Raw genomic sequence first — 22111 nt, 5'->3', positions numbered from 1 at the left:
TGCTTGAGCGTGGGCCCCCACAGAGCACAGACCACAGTGTTTTGCACCTTGTGCACTCTGCTGTCCCAGGCCCTGCTTGCAAATTCCCTTTCAAGCCACACACCATCCTGACTTGTTGCTGGATCGAAATCCTGGAACCCTTCCTAACAGCCCTGTGGGTGTACTTGCACCAAATAGACTGCAGTAGTTCAAGAAGAGGCTCAACACCACCTTCTCAAGGGCAATTAGGGATTGGTAACAAATGTTGGCCTTGCCACCAACCCCACATCCCATAAAAGAATAAAAAAGTGGGATTAATTAATATTTGAATAATATTCTGGGGAGAGGATGGCATAATGGTATTGTTGCTGGACTAGTGAGCCAGAGGCCCCCAGTAATGCTTTGGGGACCCCGGTTCGAATCCCGCCACAGCAGATGGTGGAATTTGAATTCAATAAAAATCTGGAATTAAAAGTCTAATGATGATGACCATTGGTGATTGTTGTAAAAACCCATCTGGTTCACTCATGTCCTTTAGGGAAGGAAATCTGTCACCCTTACCTGGTCTGGCCTACATGTCTACATATGACTGCAGATCCACAGCAATGTGGTTGACTCTTAAAATGCCCTCTGAGATGCCTAGCAAGCCACTCAGTTGTATCAAACTGCTACAAAGTCACAAAAAAGGAATGAAACCGGACGGGGACCACCCGGCATCAATCTAGGCACTGGAAATGACAACGGCAATCTCAGCCCTATCGACCCTGCAAAGTCCTCCTTACTAACATCTGGGTGCTAGTGCCAAAATTGGGAGAGCTGTCTCACAGACTAGTCAAGCAACAGCATGACATAGTCATCCTTAGTCATGTCCCAGATATCACCACCACCATCCCTGGGTATGTCCTATCCCACCGGCAGGACAGGCCCAGCAGAGGTGGCAGCACTGTGGTACACAGTCGGGAGGGAGTTGCCCTGGGAGTTCTCAACATCAACTCTGGACCCCATGAAGTCTCTTGGCATCAGGTCAAACATGGGCAAGGAAACCACCACATACCATCCTCTCTCAGCTGATGAATCAGTGCTCCTCCATGTTGAACCCCACTTGGAGGAAGCACTGAGGGTGGTAAGGGCGCAGAATGTACTCTGGGTGGGGGTCTTCAATGTCCATCACCAAGGGTGGCTCGGTAGCACCACTACTGACCGAGCTGGCCAAGTCCTAAATTACATAGCTGCTAGACTGGGATGTGGCAGGTGGTGAGGGAACCAACAAGAGGGAAAAACATATTTGACCTCATCCTCACCAACCTGCCTGCTGCAGATGCATCTGTCCATGACAGCATTGGTAGGAGTGACCACCGCACAGTCATTGTGGAGACGAAGTCCCGCCTTCACTTTGAGGATACCCTCTATCGTGTTGTGTGGCACTACCACCGTGCTAAATGGGATAGATTTCTAACAGATCTAGCAACTCAAGACTGGGCATCCATGAGGTGCTGTGAGCCATCAGCAGCAGCAGAATTGTATTCAACCGCAATCTGTAACCTCATGACCCGGCATATCCCCCACTCTACCATTACCATCAAGTCAGGGGATGAACCCTGGATCAATGAAGAGTGCAGGAGAGCAGCACCAGCTATTCCTAAAAATGAGGTGTCAACCTGGTGAAGCTATAACGCAGGACTACTTGCATGCCAAACAGCACAAGCAGCAAGTGATAGACAGAGCTAAGTGATCCCACAACCAACAGATCAGGTCTAAGCTCTGCAGTCCTGCCACATCCAGCCATGAATGGTGGTGGACAATTAAACAACTCATTGGAGGAGGAAGCTCCACAAATAATCCCCATCCTCAATGATGGAGGACACCAGCACACCAGTGCAAATGATAATGCTTAAGCATTTGCTACAGTCTTCAGCCAGAAGTGCCGAGTTGATGATACATCTCGGTCTCCTTTGGAGATCCCCAGTATCACAGATGCCAGTCTTCAACCAATTCGATTCACTCCATGTGGTATCAAGAAACGGCTGAAGGCACTGGATACTGCGAAGGCTATGGGGCCTGACAATATTCTGGCAACAGTACTGAAGACTTGTGCTCCTAAATTTGCCATGCCGCTAGCCAAGTTGTTCCAGTACAGCTATAACACTGGCATCTACCCAGCTATGTGGAAAATTGCCCAGGTATGTCCTGCACAAAGAAAGCAGGACAAATCCAACCTGGCCAATTACCGCCCCATCAGTCTACTCTCCATCATCAGTAAAGTAATGGAAGAAGTCAACAATAGTGCTATCAAGCGGCACTTGTTTAGCAATAACTTGTTCACTGACGTCCAGTTCCGCCAGGGCCACTCAGCTCCTCACCTCATTACAGCCCTGGTTCAAACATGGACAATAGAGCTGAACACCAAAAGTGAGATGAGAGTGACTGCCCTTGACATCAAGGTAGCATTTGACAGAGTGTGGCATCAAGGAGCCCTAGCAAAACTGGAGTCAATGGAAATCAGGGGGAAAACTCTCCGCTGGTTGGAGTCATACCTAGCACAAAGGAAGATGGTTGTGGTTGTTGGTGGTCAATCATCTCAGCTCCAGGACATCACCGCAGGAGTTCCCCAGGGTAGAGTCCTCGGCCCAACCATCTTCAGCTGCTTCATCAATGACCTTCCTTCTATTATAAGATATGAAGTGGGGATGTTCGCTGATGATTGCAGCACCATTTATGATTCCTCAGATACTGAAGCCATTTGCAAGTCCAAATGCAGCAAGACCTGGACAATATCAAGGTTTGGGCTGACAAGTGTTAAGTAACATTCACACCACACAAATGTCAGGCAATGACTATCTCAAACAAGAGAGAATCCAATCATCGCCCCTTGATGTTCAATGGCATTAGCATCACTGAATCCCTGACTATCAACTTCCTGGAGGTTACCATTGACCAGAAATTGAACTGGACTAGCCATATAAATACTGTGGCTAGAAGAGCAGGTCAGAGGCTAGGAATCGTGCGACGAGTAACCCACCTCCTGACTCCCCAAAGCCTGTCCACCATCTACAAGGCACAAGTCAGAAGTGTGATGGAATACTCCCCACTTGTCTGGATGAGTGCAGCTCCCACAACACTCAAGAAGCTTGACACCATCCAGGACAAAGCAGCCCACTTGATTGGCACCACATCCACAAACATTCACTCCCTCCACCACTGATGCACAGTGGCAGCAGTGTGTACCATCTATAAGATGCATTTCAGGAATTCACCAAGGCTCCTTCGACAGCACCTTCCAAACCCACAACCACTATTATCTAGAAGGACATGAGCAGCAAATGGATGGGAACACCACCACCTGGAAGTTCCCCTCCAAATCACTTATCATCCTGACTTGGAAATATATCGCCGTTCCTTCACTGTCGCTGGGCCAAAATCCTGGAACTCCCTTTCCAACAGCACTGAGGATGTACCTACGCCACATTGACTGCAGTGGTTCAAGAAGGCACCACCTTCTCTAGGGCAACTAGGGATGGGCATTAAATGCTGGTCTAGCCAGAGAAGCTCACATTCAATGCATGAATAAAAAAATTGTTTGATCATAAGTTTAACATATACTCTTGTTTTTTAGTTTTTAACCAGGCCATTCCAAACAAACATAAGATTTCCCTATCACATTGACACCTCACGGATTGCACTTATGAGATACGCATCAGAATCACAGGAAAACTTTGAGAGATTAGGACACCATATATACAGAAACATCAGTGTCACAAATTTCATTAATGACAATTCCCCAGCTCTCAATGGTAATGGATCCAACAGAATGGGACTGCAAGAGGTAAGATAAGAACTGCCCATGCAGTTTTAAAATAGCTTGTGTGGAATTTAGTGTTAGTATCTTTGATAGAATCCAGCTTTGACTGGGAGAACAGATGCTTTTTTTGGGCTGCAACTCATGGATGGAAAGTAGTAAGGTTGTAGAGCCAATTCTCCAAAATATACAATTGGCTATAATTTACCACAAATTTACAATAAATTCCTAACCTCATGTAACAATTGTACAAGGAAGGTTGATGAAGAAAGTGGGCTGCTTCTATTTTACACACAATACATCTTAAATACCTGGCAGTCATCTTAGTTGTTACATGTAACTGAACTAGGTAACCAAACATTAGCTCCTGGCTTTAGATTATGTCTTGGCTCCAAAGTCTTAAGTGCTCTCATCACACATTAACAGTTGTAAAACTAAAGAGATGATGGGTTCAATCAAGTCAGCATCTGAGGCAGAAAGAGTGGGGACATCTTTTCAGGATTCAGTGCCACTATACCAATAATTATACCTAAGGCCTGTTGTGAAAGTTGTCAACTGAACTATATTAGAGCAGCCTTTCCATGCTACTCTTCAGTAAAATGATAACTGGAAGGAAGGAGCAGGAAATCTTTAAGTATGATATATAGTGGTTCTAAATCGATTCTTAGCTCCAAAGAAGAGTCATATGGACTCAGAACATTTAACTCTGTTTCTCTCTCCACAAATGCTGCCAGACCTGCTGAGTTTTTCCAGCATTTTCTGTTTTTATTTCAGATCTCCAGCATCTACAGTATTTTGCTTTCATCTGAGCCTCTAATGTTAGCTGCAAAAGTTTTCTTTCAGTTTCATAATTATTTTGTGGGAACTTAGTTGGTAGGTTTGTCTAATTTAGATCTTCATTAATTTTGAAACATGCCTTCCTATCTATTACAAAGGTATCTCGTTGGGCACCGTGGAAGAGCACATTGCTCTGCAGTTAGCTTGTTCTTGATGCTGACACAAAGTCTAGACTTGTAATGCACGTCAAAAGAGGCAAATATTTCATGCTTTGCCTATTTCTAAGAGTTCTGTCAATACTTCTGTCTACCTGTGTAGCATCTACAGACACACCTCTAAGCACCATTGAGTCAACTGAACATTAGGATTCTGAAACATGTTTTCCTTTCAATAGCATAGTTGATCTGTGGCCCAGCCAGGTAGCAGCTAATATCTTTAAACTTTCTATTGCTGAAGGAAGTTCCAGATGTTGGTGTTAACACTTGCAGATTTTTTTTGGACCTGATCTTAAAGATAAAAGGAAACAGGAAAAAGAGTAAAGTACATGTACAGGGATGCAATAGGCAAAGTTTTATTTTATTGAGTAACCAAATGAAGGGTCAAGATCCAAAGCCTTGGACAACCACTAAGTGTAATAGAGATGATGGAATCAATTAGAAAGTAGTAATTAGGGCTTCCAAGCTTGGAAATAAAACATTTGCAGATTGTAGAACTAAGGAAAGACTGAAGGTTGTAAGGCACTTCCCAGTTTTTATATTCTGGGAAAGCATGAGTTTGCGTTGTAAATGACATAGCAAGTCTTGATTGATGGTAAAGGAGGAAAGTTGGAACAAGACAGTAAGAGCTCAGAGGAGTAGTAATTATATTGTTGCATTGACAAAGACGAGGAGAAGGCCATTGTAATCTTTATCTGGCATATTCCTATAAAATGGAGATGCATTTTTTTCATGAAGACAACACTTGTTGCTTTTTGTTTTTTGCCAGAGCTTTCAGTACAGCAGTTAGTTACGTCAATATGGTGTCTGACATGCAGTTGTAGGGTGTGTTGTGAATATCTAGTTCATGATTCATGTGGTTTAATATATAATTTTTAATTTTATGAATTTGAGTCTTAACTGTAGAAAATGGGAGAAATGCAATTAAAGCAAGCTTGGAGTCTATTACACTTAAAATATTGGGGCCACGTCAACTTATGAGGTTAACAGCTAGAAAGATAGTGATATTAAACAGCAGGTAGGCTTACTTAGCTGAAGAGCTGGAGATGTGAGCTGGAATTTTCTGGCCCCACCGCGGCAGATATTGACGCCATTGACTTCAGCGGGGCTGGAGGACCCCACTGGCGGGCAGGGCTGGAAAATTCAAGCCGTGATGTCTGCAATGCTTGCAAAGAAGGGTAGTGCAGAGTGATTGTTTTTGTTTTGGGAGTTAAGAGCTAAATTAGTTCAAATGCGTTCAGTAAACCCTGAAAGGTTTAAAATCCACTTACTTAATCAGACTAAAGAAGAAATTGTAAATGAGAAACAATTAATCAATAGATCAGTTTGAGGATGTCCCAGAGCAGGCTAGGTTGTTATTGGAGATCCTCTGGTTTCAATTTATCTGGGTGTTTGCTGAGTTAGTTAGTTGCAGTTTGGACTTCATGTGGTTTGCAGCTCACGAGAGAAGTTGCCAAAGTAAATGGTAGTTAGATATCCCTGCATTGAAAGCAGAGTAAAGAAACTAACTTCATTACTGACCACATGGAATGCAGGGGAGGCTTAATCCCAGTTTGAATTATGTAAGGGAACAGAAGCTGGAAGATTGCCTAGTTTGAAACTACTGGAAGAATCTACATTGGTTCTCCTCAGAATCATGTGCCAAAGAAAGCAACCAGCAGCTTAACTTGGAAGCATTGAAAAGTAACCAGACTGAGGCACCCGCAGCCAAGATGGTAAGTTTACCTCTGAGAATAGCTGGAGCTCCAGAGGACTGTGATATTCTTATGGGTGGTCCGTACAGATGTAAATAACTTTAAGATTGATGTGTCTTACAAGAGAATTCTTTGGGGGAGTAAGAAGCAAACCTGAGTTATAAACCATATTGTTAATAGTACTTGTTTTGTTTAATTCTTGTATATACAATAAAGTTTTGTTTTGTTTAAAAAAAAAAGTGAAATCTTCTGGTGTAGTTCTATTGGTTAAAACAAAATTTTCAGATTTCTCTTAAATGTTAACGGCCCCTAACTGGATTGTAACAAGTGATTGACCTTATTTGTTTTACTTGATAGGATACAGATTTGACTAGAGGTCTCTTGGAAAGAACCCAAAGCCCAATTGATTCCAGATTTGGGTTCATTAAGAAGCAAGAGGTATAATACAATAAGTTCTACATCTAAAACGTTAAGTTAAAAATAAAATGATTATGCTTTAGAAATATTTCTACCCAAAAAGCTCTTCAAACTATCACCTGATCTCCCTTACCATTGCTCAGTTTGGGATCTGGAGCTTGGTGATTGTGATGTTTAGCTCCTAAAATGGAGCGGTGTGTTTATCTGACCTGGGGGATAACTATTGAGGAAAGCCTTTGTAGATTGGCAGCTGCTTGTGTATCCTTTGTTTTTGTCCTTAGTTGGAGATCAAATTATCAAAGTCAGAAAAACCAGCAGGAAACAATTGGCTTTCTTATTATATGCTTTTGGCACTTTGAAGACTTGTAAGACTTGACCTGGAATTATGTTTTTTCACTTGTGTTTCCTTTCAACTACTGTAGAATGATATTGTGGATTATGCTAACTGATTCCTATAAACATACAAATTCATTGGCCAGGGTTTTACAGCCTCTGCCGCGGCGTGTCTACCCCGGTGAGTCATTTAAATCTCCATTCAGCTCGGTGGCACCGTAATATCCCACCAGGCGGGAGGGGCCGTAAAATCCTGGCCATTATGTTTCCGGCCCTTGCTTTAATTCATGAAAAATATTTTTAATTTCATATGAAAATAACCTTTTGATTCAGAAGAGAATGCTTGGGCATAATATAGTCTGGAGAAAAGCCACCAATTTGGTCACGTGTGGCACCGTGACCCCTGGTACCTATGTCAGCTCCTGTCTGTGCACATGATAAGATAGATAATCTATACTCCCATCATGGGGAATAAAACGGTATTTTAGCTCAGGACAAGCTGTAGATAATGGAAGTTTAAAAAAAAAATAGGCGTGTGCAGCAGCAACATGGTGCATAATTTTTGTGCCTTTGAGAGGTCAATTTTAAAAACCCACTGCTGGTGAGAAATGTATAAAATTACCCCTACACATGGCTTACTGCTTCCTTGTGTTTTGTGCATGGTATAATTTATATGTGAGGCGAGTTTAGAGAAGCAGGTATTGAGAGACTCGTAAGGGAGATTTAATAGAAGTGTTCAGAATTATAAAGAGTTTTGATAGAGAAAATGGGAGCAAACTTTTTCACAGACATGAAAGTTAGTAACAATTGGCTGGAATTCTCCAGCACCCGCCCCCCCCCCCCCCCCCCCCCACCCCCCCCTGCCAGGTTCCGCTGTGGTGAGGCAGGTATGCCATTGAAATCTCCGTTCACATCAGCAGGACTGGTAGATCCCGCAGTGTGAGCGGCTGGCAAATTCCAGCCAATTGAGTTAAAACGATTACTTCAATTAGAGACTAAAAGGGTTGGAAGCTCACTGTAGAAAACATGAATACATACTGTATGTTTTAAATTGATTCAGTTTTATTTTCATTTTTGTCAAGACAAACCTATGGATTTAATGAGGAACTCCCAAGTTTGTCATCTGCAAGAAAGCCAGTTTTAAATGGATCCAACTCTGATTGATGCTAAAAGTGAACATGTAAAGTCCAGTATGACAGTATTACTGTTGGCATTCTAATTCTAACTCTGCGGGCGTAATTAATGCAGCTGTATTTAGAACACTTATTATGTATGCTAGGTTATCCACTTTAAGTCTCATATTCAAAACATGTTTAGTTACAAGAAATAAATATTGCAGTTATCTCAGTGAAATGTATCTTTTTGTGTCGGTAACTGAAAAACCTGATTATAAAATAAATACAAAAGCAGATCTTTCAGGATCTGGACAATATTTGACACGAAGAAACATCTAAATTCTTGAAGAGGTTTTCTTTTTATATACAAGTTAGTAGATGTTATTCATTAATGTGATATAGTGTCCTTGGCAAGTCCAGCATTTATTGTCCCTTCTTAAGTGCCTTTAAGAAGGTGAATTACCCTAGATCAAGTATGAATAGAAAATTAAGGAAAGGCAAGAAGATTGCTATTTCGTCTACACTGCAAAGCTGTGTGTTATGGACAGGAGGGGGTTTAATTTAAGCAGCCCTGATTTCTCCTCTCACTACCCATCTGTAAACAGAAAGGTATTTTTGATTTCCCCCTTTATAAGTGGTGGCATAGTCTCCCCAACCCTTCAGTTTTGAGTGATCTAGTCCTCTTTTAATAACTTCACTCAAACTCAAAATAGGGTAAAATACATACATACGAATGTACGAACTAGGAGCAGGAGTAGGTCATTTGGTCGTTCAAGCCTGCTCCTCCATTCAATGAATAAGAGGGTTTGTTTATTTTGCACACAAACAAAATGCAGGAGGGGGTTTTGCAATGTCCGCCCCTTTTTTGCACTGATACAATAAAAGAAAGATAAGAGAAAGAAAGGAGTACAGGTCAAGACCACAATAAAAATAAGGGTTATGGTTTCACGCGAGTCCAGAGTCCAGAATCAAAAGTCCTTCAGAGGTTAGCAGGCTGAAACTGTTGCAGGGTGATCCGTCTTCCCAGAAGCGATGACTTCCCCAATGGAAGAAGGCACGTAAAGACTAATGAGTCTTACAGGCTCAGATACAGGAGTTCCAATGTTCCAGTAGTACACTGTGTAGATGAGGGCCTGGCAATTTACCTGGACAGAGCTCTTTCTGCTGCTACCTGTTAGGTGGTAAAATGGTAGACTGTGTGGGTTCAGTTCTACATGGCAATGCAGGTACTAGCAGCTTGAAGAAGGCCATGTGACAAAGGTTCCACTTCTTCTCCTGGGTTTTGGACAAAGGATGTATTTTTCCAGGTCTGGATTCTTGAGAGGCTTAATAGAGGAGTTCTTGCAGACATACCATCTTTGTTGCCCACAGCTCTGCCTTTGAAAAATAAAGAGTGTTAGTGCATTTCTTTGGGATTTGATTTTCTGCAGCCACAGGGGCATTAAAAAAAGTGTGAGGTGATGCACTTTGGGAGGAGTAATTTGACAAGGAGGTATTCAATGAGCAGCATGATACTAGGAAGTTCTGAGGAACAAAGGGACCTTGGCGTGTGTGTCCATAGATCTCTGGTATGAGCCATGGCTAGTTATGCATGACAGGATAAACTCTTTTTCCATTTAAAAAAAAACATTCTTATAAATTAGCCAGGTTGATGATATATATATAGTTTCCTTACTGTCTTCTAGATGGGACATGTTCTTTTGTGGTGTGACTTAGTGCTCTTCTGGTTCCCCCTTCTGTTCTATACCATTTTTTGGACAAAACTGAGAAGTTTAAAAGGAAAACTGCAAATGTTAGAAATTGAAATGAAAGCAGAAAATGTCGGGAATGTGTAACAGGTCAATCAGTCCCTGTAAAGAGAAAATGTTGTGACATTTTAGATGTGTATCAATTATCAGAACTGAAGACAAAGGCATATGGAAAAGCAAATGTAAAGAGAAAGGGGAGGCAAGAGAGACATCAGATGCAACATTCACATAGAAGGTTTGGTGAATAGTGATTTTAAATAATATGCACATAAGTAAGCACTGGTCCAGAAAAGACTATAGCCCATCTGGCTGTAACAAATAACTAATAACTCTAAATTGTGCATGGCTTCAAATATCCATCTAATTCTCTAAACATTTCCAAATTATTTCCATTTCAGACTTTCACTATTCTCAGCATAAGGTAATTGAATCTAAAATCTCTGTATGAATTCCCTTTTCTAAATTTAAGCCCCTGTTTACTCATCCTAGAGTTTGTGGCAATCTCAAACACATTAACAGGCTTCAATTGGGAAGAGTGTCCTGCAGTCAGCATCGCGATGAAACAGTCTGGGAAGAGTGTCCTGCAGTCAGCATCGCGGTGAAACAGTCTGGGAAGAGTGTCCTGCAATCAGCATCGTGGTGAAGCGGTCTGGGAAGAGTGTCCTGCAGTCAGCATCACGGTGAACCGGTCTGGGAAGAGTGTCCTGCAGTCAGCATTGCAGTGAAGTGGTCTGGGAAGAGTGTCCTGCAGTCAGCATCGCGGTGAAGCGGTCTGGGAAGAGTGTCCTGCAGTCAGCATCGCGGTGAAGCGGTCTGGGAAGAGTGTCTTTGACAGTCTGCTCGGGGAACCATCCCACAGGGTCCACCCTCTCCTTTTCCCTCAGGGCCTCTAGGACGTTACGTGCTGACCACTGCCTGATGGACTTGTGGTCAAAGGTGTTTTTCTGCATAAATTTTTCCACCAGGGACAGGTGGTACGGCACGGTCCAACTACTTGGAGCGTTCCGCGGCAGCGTGGCCAGACCCATCCTTCGCAACACCGGGGACAGGTAGAACCTCAGCACGTAGTGACACTTGGTGTTTGCGTACTGAGGGTCTACGCACCGCTTGATGCAGCCGCACACAAAGGTGGCCATCAGTATGAGGGCGATGTTGGGCACGTTTTTTCCCCCTTTATCTAGAGGCTTGTACATCGCGTCCCTGCGGACACGATCCATTTTCGACCTCCAGATAAAGCGGAAGATGGCTCGAGTGATCGCCGTCGCGCAGGAGTCTGGAATGGGCCAGACCTGCGCCACGTACAGCAACAGCGAGAGTACCTCACACCTGATGACCAGGTTCTTACCCGCAATGGAGAGGGAGCGTCGCTCCCACATGCCCAGTTTCCTTTTCACCATAGCCACTCGCTCCTTCCAGTTTCTAACGCATGCCCCGGTCCCTCCGAACCATATCCCCAGCACCTTCAGGCCGTCAGCCCTGACAGTGAAGGGGACAAAGGATCGGTCAGCCCAGTTCCCAAAGAACATGGCCTCGCTCTTCCCACGATTTACCTTGGCTCCCGAGGCCAGTTCGAACTGGTCGCAGATGTGCATCAGTCTGCGCACCGACAGCGGATCCGAGCAGAAGACGGCGACGTCGTCCATGTACAGGGAGGCTTTTACCTGAGTGCCTCCACTGCCTGGGATCGTCACTCTTATGCCCGGATCCTTCCTGATGGACTCGGCAAAGGGTTCTATGCAACACACGAAAAGGACAAGCGAGAGAGGACAGCCCTGCCTGACTCCAGATTTAATCGGAAAGCTATCTGTTTCCCACCCATTGATTGAGACTGCGCTACTGATGTTAGTGTAGAGCAGTTGGATCCAATTTCGAATTCCCTCCCCAAACCCCATTTTGGAGAGCACATCCCCCATGTAGGTGTGCGATATTCTGTCAAAGGCCTTCTCCTGATCCAAGCTGATGAGGCAGGTATCCACACCCCTGTCCTGTACATAGGCAATCGTATCCCTGAGCAGCGCCAGGCTGTCAGAGATCTTCCTGCCTGGCACAGAGCAGGTCTGGTCAGGGTGAATCACCAATTCCAGAGCGGATTTGACCCGGTTGGCGATGACCTTGGACAGAATCTTATAGTCCACATTCAACAGTGAAATGGGTCGCCAATTTCTAATTTCCTCCCTTTCCCCCTTGTGCTTGTAGATGAGGGTGATGATGCCTTTCCTCATGGATTCTGACATACTACCGGCCAGGAGCATACTCTCGTACACTCCTAGCAGGTCTGGGCCGATCAAGTCCCACAGAGCCGAATACAACTCCGCCGGCAAGCCGTCGCTTCCGGGGGTTTTACTCTTCTTGAAGGACTCGAGGGCCTTAGTCAGTTCATCAGGAGTTAGCGGTTTGTCCAGGCTCTCCCGCGTACTGTGGTCTAAGACCTCCGTGATAGAGGACAGGAAGGACTGGGAGGCCGTGCTGTCCGTGGGCTTCACGTCATACAATCCGGCATAAAAGGATTTGCTGATCCTCAGAATGTCGGACCGTGATGACTTTACTGAGCCGTCTTCTTCCTTCAGGCTGCTGATCACAGAGCGCTCTCTGTGTACCTTTTGGAAGAAGAAACGTGAGCACGTCTCATCCTGCTCCACGGAGCGGACTCTGGAACGGAAGATGATCTTGGAGGCCTCCGAGGCAAAGTGCGAGGCTTGCTGGCCCTTCACCTCTTGGAGCTCCTCCTTGACATCGACCCCCATCGACTGCAGCCGGAGCAGATTCTGCATCTTTTTCTGGAGTCGGGACATTTCCCTCTGTTCCTTTCTAGCTTTCTGGGTGCCTTTGAGGATGAAAAACCTCTTGATGCTTCCCTTGATCGCTTCCCACCAGTGTGTCAGGGACTCAAAGAGGGGTTTCACGGTTCTCCAACCTTTGTAATCCCTCTTGAGCTCCTCAATGTTCTCTGGGGTCAGCAGTTGCACATTTAGCTTCCATGCCCCCCTGCCCACCCTCAGGTCCTTCTCCAAGTGGCAGTCCGCCAGTAGGAGGCAGTGGTCAGAGAAGAACACCGGCTTGACCTCGGTGGATCTGACTGTGAATGCACGGGACACAAACAGGAAGTCTATCCTGGAACGAATGGACCCGTCTGGCCGCGACCAGGTGTATCTACGCTGCGCTCCGTCTGCAGGGTTGCTGAAGACGTCGTGCAGCTTGGCATCCTTAACTGTTTCCATCAGGGATCTGGACGTAGCGTCCAATCTGCTTCCGGCCCTGCCGGATCGTCCAGCCGCATTGATGATGCAGTTGAAGTCCCCGCCCAGAATGACCGGCCTGGAGGTCGCCAGCAGCAGTGGGAGCTGCTGAAAAACCTCCAGCCGCTCAGCCCCTTGTGCCGGGCCATACACGTTAATTAACCGGAGTGGAGCGTTCTTGTACATTACGTCTGCTACGAGGAGTCGCCCGCCCACCACCTCCTTGACCTCGGAGATGGTGAAGTTGCCTCCCCGCAGCAGAATACTGTCAAAGTCATTTGGCAGAATGCCTCATCGCCAGAACTTTCCAACAAGCACCAAGACGTAGCTTGGCTGGTGGTGAGAAAGGCCCTCCCCGTCAGATCCTTCCTACACGCCAGGAGGCTCACCCCCTCTGCACGTTGCCCTCGAGGTGGCTGTGGTGGGGAAGAGACCGTTGTTCACCTCCTTGTGGATTGTGCCTTTGCAAAGAAAGTCTGGAGAGAGATGCAGTGGTTGCTGTCGAGGTTCATCCCGAGCAGTTCTGTGACACAGGACTCTGTGCTCTACGGGCTGTTCCCAGGGACACACACCGAGACAAACATCGACTGCAGCTGGAGGATCATCAACTCGGTGAAAGACGCGCTTTGGTCTGCCCGAAACTTGTTGGTCTTCCAGCACAAAGAGTTGTCCCCGACCGATTGTTGCGGACTGGCACAATCCAAAGTCCAGGACTACGTGCTGAGGGACGCACTAAAGCTTGGGGCAGCTGCCGCAAAGGCGCAATGGGGAAGGGTCGCTGTCTAAGACCTTTCTACCACAGCGCACCGAGAGACTGGGAACTGTTTAGAGCCCCTCGGGCTGTACAGATCAAAATGAAAGGCTGTAAATGATTGTAATATTGTTTGTACTGATGCACCTGGTGATACATTTTGTAAAAGTTTAACCTGGATTGTACCCTTGTAATGTTGTTTTTGAAATGGTTTTGAATGTGATTGAAGATATTTTATGAATAAAGTATATTTTTACAAAAAAAAAGGTCTGGGAAGAGTGTCCTGCAGTCAGCATCACGGTGAAGTTGTCTGGGAAGAGTGTCCTGCAGTCAGCATCACGATGAAGCGGTCTGGGAAGAGTGTCCTGCAGTCAGCATCGCGATGAAGCGGTCTGGGAAGAGTGTCCTGCAGCCAGCATCGCGGTGATGCGGTCTGGGAAGAGTGTCCTGCAGTCAGCATCGTGGTGAAGCAGTCTGGGAAGAGTGTCCTGCAATCAGCATCGCGATGAAGTGGTCTGGGAAGAGTGTCCTGCATTCAGCTCTTGTTGAAAATAACAACAGTGACATCACAAGACAGCGCAAGAGAGTGGCGGAGAGATCAGAACCAGCACAAGTCTGGGGAAGCTTCAAAAAGTGATGTCAGCACAAAGGTGAGAGCTGATTGGTGAGTAGTGGTAAGTGTTTTTCTCCAGTTTTTCTCCAGTTTTTCTCCAGTTTAAAATAGATTAAGGAAAGGTAAGAGTTCTAGTTTTTATTTAAAGCACATAAATAATTTAAATCCTTTTTTACTGTATTTAACTTAAAGTAAGGTTTTTTTTTTCAACTAGAGGCATGACAGGGCAGCCCAGTCCCGTGTTATGTACCGCCTGCAACATGTGTGAAGTCCTAGACACTCCTTGCGCTCTGACTGACTACGTATGCAGGAGGCGTCACCAGCTGCAGCTACTTGAGCTCCGAGTTTCGGAGCTTGTGCGGCGGCCAGAAGCACTGGTGTGCATCTGTGAGGCTGAGAGTTTTGTTAATAGCACGTTTTTAGACGTGGTCACCCCACAGCTTACAGAAGTGCAGACAGAGAGGGAATGGATGACCGTCAGGCAGGTAATCAGGAAATCCCCAGGGTGCATCTCGCTCAAGAACCATTTTTCTGTGTTGGAAAACAGTGAGAGTGACAGTTCCTCTGGGGAGTGCAACCACGCTCATGGCACTGTGAGTGGCTCAGCTGCACAGGGATGGAGGAAAAAGAGGAGAAGAGCAATAGTGGAAGGATACTCATTGGTAAGGGGAACAGACAGGCATTTATGTGGCCGTAGGCGTGACTCCAGAATGGTACATTGCCTCCCTGGTGCCAGGGTCAAGGATGTCACTGAACGGCTGCAGGACATTCTAAATGGGGAGGACAAGCAGACAGAGATCGTGGTACATATTGGTACCAATGACATAGGTAGAAAGAGGGATGAGGTCCTGCAAGCAGAATTTAGGGAGCTAGGAAGCAGATTAAAAAACAGGACCTCAAAGGTAGTAATCCCTGGACATTAACGGGGTTAGTCATAGTGTGATAGGTTTAGAGAGAGCAGAATTCTTAAAATGTATCCAGGAGAGCTTTTTAAGCAGTACATAGAAGGTCCTATAAGAGAGGGGGCGATCCTGGACTTAGTTTTAGGGAATGAAACCGGGCAAGTGGTAGAGGTATCAGTGGGGGTGCAATTTGCAGATAGTGATCATAACTCCGTTAGATTCAAGGTTGTTATGGAAAAGGACAAGGATGGGCCAGAAATCAGAGTCCTAAATTGGGGGAAGGCCAATTTTAATAAGATCAGATATGATTTGGCCGGAGTGGACTGGACCACTTTTAGGTAAATCTGTGCCAGAGCAGTGGGACTTATTCAAGAAGGAAATAGGGAGAATATAGGGCCAACATATTCCAGTAAAGATAAAGGGTGGGACCAACAAATCCAGGGAACCCTAGATGTCAAGGGATATACAGGATTGGATAAAGTGAAAAAGGGAGGCTTATGGCAGATACCGAGGGCTAAAAACAACGGAAGCCCCAGAGGAGTATAGAATATGTGGGGGGGGGATCTTGAAAAGGAAACTAGGAGAGCAAAAAGGGGGCACAAAAAACATTGGCAGGTAAAATAAAGGAAAATCCAAAGTTATTTTACAAGTACATTAAGAGTAAGAGGATAACCAGGAAAAGAGTAGGGCCCATTGAGGACCATAGTGTTAATTGGTGTGTGGAGCTGGAAGACATAGGAAGGGTTCTAAATGAATACTTTGTGCCAGTGTGCACAAGTGAGAGGGACAACGTGGGTATGGAAATCAGGCAGACGGACTGTGATATAATTAAAGAAACAAGCATAGAAAGGGAAGGGGTTTTAAGTGGTCTGCCATGCTTAAAAGTAGATAAATCTCCAGGCCCAGATGAAATGTATCCTAGGCTGTTGAGTGAGGCAAGGGTGGAGATAGCAGGGGCGCTAGCAACAATTTTCAATACCTCTCTGGCCACAGGAGAGATATCAGAGGACTAGAGGACAGCCAATGTGGTACCGTTATTCAAGAATGGAGGAAGGGATAACCCAGGGAACTACAGGCCAGTCAGTCTAACCTCAGTGGCGGGGAAACTATTGGAAGCAATTATGAGGGACAGAATTAATCAATACTTGGAGAAGCAGGGATTAATCAAGGACAGTCAGCATGGTTTTGTTAAGGGGAGGTCATGTCTGACCAATTTGATTGAATGTTTGGAAGAGATGACCAGTTGTGTAGATGAGGGCAATGCATTTGACGTTGTCTACTTGGACTTCAGCAAGGCTTTTGATAAAGTCCCACATGGGAGACTGATAACGAAGGTAAGAGCCCATGGGATCCAAGGCAATTTGACAAATTGGATCCAGAATTGGCTGAGTGACAGGAAGCAGAGGGTGATGGTCGAGGGGTGTTTTTGTAACTGGATTCCTGTGTCCTGTGGGGTTCCACAGGTATCAGTGTTGGGTCCCTTGCTATTTGTGATCTATATATAAACGATTTAGACTTGAATGTAGGAGGGTTGATCAGTAAGTTCGTGAATGTCACGAAAATTGGTGACGTGGTAAATAGTGAAGAGTATAGCCTTAGATTACAGGAGGATATAGATGGGCTGGTCAGATGGGCTAATCAGTGGCAAATGAAAGTTAATCTGGATAAGTGTGAGGTGATGCACTTGGGCAGGACAAACAAGGCACAGGAATACACGATGAATGGTAGGACCCTGGGAAGTACCGAGGATCAAAGGGACCTTGGTGTACATGTCCACCGGTCCCTTAAGATAGCGGAACAGGTAGATAAGGTGGTTAAGAAGGCATATGGGATACTTGTCTTTACTGGCCGAGGCATAAAATATAATAGTAGGATGGTTATGCTGGAACTGTATAAAACGCTGGTTAGGCCACACCTAGAGTATTGCATGCAGTTCTGGAATCCGCATTATAGAAAGGATGTGATTGCACTGGAGAGAGTGCAGAGGAGATTTACCAGGATGTTGCCTGGGCTGGAAAGTTATGAGGAGAGATTGGTTAGACTGGGCTTATTTTCCTTGGAGCAGAGGAGATTGAGGGGGGACATGATTGAGGTGTACAAAATTATGAGGGGCATAAATAGGGTAGACGGAAGGAACTTTTCCGTTTTGTGGAGGGATCAATAACCAGGGGACATAGATTTAAGGTAAAGGGTAGGAGGTTTAGAGGGGATGTGAGGAAGAACTTTTTCACCCAGAGGGTGGTGGGAATCTGGAACTCACTGCTTGAAAGGGTGGTAGAGACAGAAACCCTCATGGCATTTAATAAGTATTTGGATGTGCACTTGCGATGCCATGGCATGCAAAGCCATGGGCCTAGTGCTGGAAAATGGGAATAGAATAGTTAGGTACTTGTTTGACCTGCGCAGATTCAATAGGCTGATGGGCCTTTTTCTGTGCTGCAGACCTCTATGATTCTAATTACCTATTCTCTGGAGAATTCCGAATAAAATCTCCCGTCATCCTGCTTTTATCCAGAGTAAACAACAGACTCTTCAGCATTTCCTCAATGCTCAGATGTATTAAACAATAAAAGCAAGCACTTGCAGTTATACAGAGCCTTTCCTAATCTCAAGACATATCAAAACACATTACAGCCAATGAAGTACTTTTACAGTTTCAAAATTGCACTTGCAAAACCCAAAACAAAAGTCTATTGTTTTATATGATTCAACGATTGGGCAGCACTTGCTGAACAATCTTGAGTGTGCTAATAACTACACTAACAACCACGTTAAGATAATCAGTTGAACTTGTAACGTACCTCATTTACTCTTGCTGGAAGTGACATACATTCATACGTCAGGGACACATTCTCTGCATGTTCAAGCCTTGCACCTTTTATGTCTTGCCTGGGAGCTTGGGGAGCCATTAGTTCCCCGTTAGTTTCTCCAGGGCAATGCCTTGGCCAATCAGAGTCAACATAAGAACATAAGAACTAGGAGCAGGAGTAGGCAATTCGGCCTATTCAATACGATCATGGCTGATCTCAATTCGGCCTCAACTCCAATTTCCCGCCCTCTCCCCATAACCTTTCAACCCGTTATGAATTAAAAATCTGTCTATCTCATCCTTAAATTTATTCAGCGTCCCGGCATCCACTGCACTCTGATTCCACAGATTCACAACCCTTTGAGAAAAGAAATTCCTCCTCACCCCCGATTTAAATCTACCACCCCTTAGCCTAAAACTATGGCCTCTCGTTCTGCAATGCCCCAGAAGGGGAAAAATCCACTCCACGTCTACTTTGTCTATCCCCTTTTGTATATTATATACCTCAATTAGATTTCCTCTCATCCTTCTAAAGTCTAGCGAGTATAGGCCTAAACTGCTCAATCTCTCCCCATAAGACAAGCCCTGCATCTCTGGAATCAATCCAGTGAACCTCCTCTGAACTGCCTCCAGTGTAACTACATTCTTCTTCAAGTAAGGGGACCAAAACTGTGTACAGTACTCCAGGTGCAGTCTCACCAATGCCTTGTACAGTAGCAACAATACTTCCCTATTTTTATACTCTATTCCTTTCGCAATAGATGCCAAAATTCCATTTGCCATCCTTATTACCTGCTGTACCTGTATACCAGCTTTCAGTGATTCACGCACAAAGACCACTTTGCACTGAAGCATTCTGAAGTTTCTCTCCATTATTATTAAATAATAAGCTGTCTTTTTATTCCTCCGACCAAAATGGATAACCTCACACCTATCCACATTAAACTCCATCTGCCAAATTTTCGCCCATTCACCTAACCTGTCCATATCCATTTGTAAATTTCTTATTTCTTCATTGCAACATTCCCACCTATTTTGGTGTCATCTGCAAATTTAGCTATAGTACCTTCTATCCCTGAATCCAGGTCATTAATATAGATTGTAAATAGTTTACAAGGACCAAACCCTGTGGCACCCCACTAATTACAGCTTGCCATCCGGAAAAAGACCCATTTATCCCGACTCTCTATTTTTTGTTGGTTAGCCAATCCTCTATCCAAGCTAATATATTACCCTAACTCCATGTGATCTTATCTTGTGTATTAATCTCTTGTGCAACACCTTATCAAAGGCCTTCTGGAAGTCCAGATATACTACATCTACAGGATCCCCATTATCCACTTTGCTTGTCACATCTTCAAAGAACTCTAGCAAATTAGTCAAACATGATTTATTCTTCATAAAACCATGCTGACCCCGATGGATTGCATTTTGACTTTCCAAATGCCCCATTACTATTTCCTTAATAATGGATTTTAACAATTTCCCAACACTAGATGTTAAACTAACTGGTCTATAGTTTCCTACTTTCTGCACCCCCCCCCCACTCTTTTTGAATAAGGGTATTATATTAGCATTTTTCCAATCCATTGGAACCTTTCCAGAATCCAGGTAATTTTGGAATATTGTTACAAATGCATCCACTATCTCCACTGCCACTTCCTTTAATACCCTGGGATGTAGGCCATCAGGTCCTGGGGACTTGTCACCCTTTAATCCCAATAGTTTGCTCAGTACTTTTTCTCTAGTGATGGTGATTGTTCTAAGTTCCTCCTTCTCTATACCCTCTGCTCTACCTGTTACTATTGGGGTGGTACTAGTGTCCTCCACCGTGAAAACTGAGGCAAAGTATTGATTAAGCATCTCTGCTGTTTCTGCGTTCACCGCTATTAACTCCCCAGTCTCATCCTCCAAGGGACCAACATTCACTTTAGCTACTCTCTTTCCTTTGATATACTTGTAGAAGCTTTTGCTATCAGTTTTTACATTTTGTGCTAGTTTTCTTTCATAATTTACCTTTGCTCTTTTTATTATTTTTTTTATTAACCCTTTTTTGATCTTTAAAAATTTCCCAATCATCCAACCTGCCACTGACTTCTGCAATTTGGTATGTCTTAGTTTTTGCCTTTATGTTATCTTTAACTTCGTTGCTTAGCCATGGATGCTTTTTCCCCCTCTTACCATCTTTCTTCCTCTTTGGAATATATTTTACTTGGGAGGAATTGAATATCTCCTTAAATATCTGCCACTATTCATCAACTGTCACACCTTGTAGTCTTCCTGCCCAGTCCACTAGGGCCAAATCTGCCCTCATGCCTATGTAGTTATCTTTGTTTAACTCCAGAACACTAGTGTGGGACTCACGTTTCTCGTTCTCAAACTGAACTTGAAATTCCATCGTGCTATGATCACTCTTCCCTAGAGGATCCTTTACTCTGAGATCATTAATTAATCCCATCTCATTACACAAAATCAGATCCACAATATTCTGCTCCCTGCATGGTTCCACAACATATTGCTCCAAGAAACAATCTCTAATACATTCTATGAACTCTCCCTCGAGGCTACCCTTGCCAATTTGATTAGTCCAGTCTATATGCATATTAAAATCATCCATGATTATTGCCGTGCCTTTCTTACATGCCCCCAGTATTTCTTGGTTTATACTGTGCCCTACTGCTGAACTACTGTTTGGGGACCTATAGATTATTCCCACCAGGGACTTCTGTCCCTTGCTATTTCTTATTTCTACCCAGACTGACTCTACGTCTTGCTCTCCAGTGCCTATATCATTCCTCACTATAGCACAGATCTCTTCCTTTACTAATAAAGCTATACCACCTCCTTTTCCTTCCTGTCTATCCTTCCAAAAAACTGAGTGCCCTTGGATATTCAACTCCCATACCTGTCCTCCCTGTAACCACATCTCAGTAATCGCCACCAAATCATGCCTATTTATCTCTATTTGCGCTGTTAACTCATTAGTTTTATTCCGAATGCTACATGCATTCAGATACAAAGCCTTTAAATTTACCCTATTGTCATTTTTCCCTACTCTTATATGATTCTTTGGTGCAATATGGCGTACACACACTCTGTCCCTTTCACTTTTTGGTAACAATCAGCCTCGTCACTAACCTGCACTCTTACCCTCTTCTTAAACTTCGATTTTTTATATTTCCATGTAACTGAACCCCCCCCCGCCCCACCCCAGTTTAAAGCCCTATCTGCAACCCAGTTATGCGATTCTTGGCAATCAAACAGCATCCTTTCTCCTGTAATATAAATTGTTATGATCGTTTGAAATTTGGTATTCTTCTGTTTGTCCTGATGTGTGCAGACCGCAGAGCTCCAGTACCATGTCTCTCTTTTCAGAAATATTCAAATGCAGATATTTTGGAGAATTGTAGGGTTGGAGGTTACAGAGAAAGGGAGGAGTGAAGCTATGGAAAGGAAAATGGGAATTTTAAAATTGAATATCCCTGTGGCCTAGAACTATTTAGTTTACACAGCCCGTTAGTTGCCTTATCTGATATCATTACCTTGTATTTATCCACATTAAATGTCAGTTGCCTCACATCAGCCCATGTTCCCAATTTATCCAGATCCTTATGTATTTGATTTTGTGTATTTTTTAGAAGCCTATCTAGGCTATTATGTTGTTTACCTAGCATAGCAGTATGAAGGGATTTAATTGACATACATATTTGAAACTCAAAGAGAAGA

The 22111-nt window shown here is 44.2% G+C and overlaps 1 protein-coding gene across 1 annotated transcript in view; it reads left to right on the top strand.

The window, feature by feature from the left end:
• The window catches only part of LOC144693969 (transmembrane protein 145-like), a 56346-nt gene extending 47716 nt beyond the window's left edge, over positions 1–8630 (top strand). The window contains exons 14-16 of the mRNA XM_078564249.1: positions 3593–3802; positions 6819–6899; positions 8294–8630. Coding sequence (XP_078420375.1) covers positions 3593–3802; positions 6819–6899; positions 8294–8311 — 309 coding nt within the window. The 3' untranslated portion in view covers positions 8312–8630. The remainder of the gene's footprint in view (positions 1–3592; positions 3803–6818; positions 6900–8293) is intronic.
• The last annotated feature ends 13481 nt before the right edge of the window (positions 8631–22111 follow it).

The sequence above is a fragment of the Cetorhinus maximus genome, chromosome 19 (genome assembly GCF_964194155.1).
Source record: "Cetorhinus maximus chromosome 19, sCetMax3.hap1.1, whole genome shotgun sequence".
NCBI lineage: Eukaryota > Metazoa > Chordata > Chondrichthyes > Lamniformes > Cetorhinidae > Cetorhinus > Cetorhinus maximus.
This window is presented reverse-complemented; position numbering and strand designations above follow the sequence as displayed.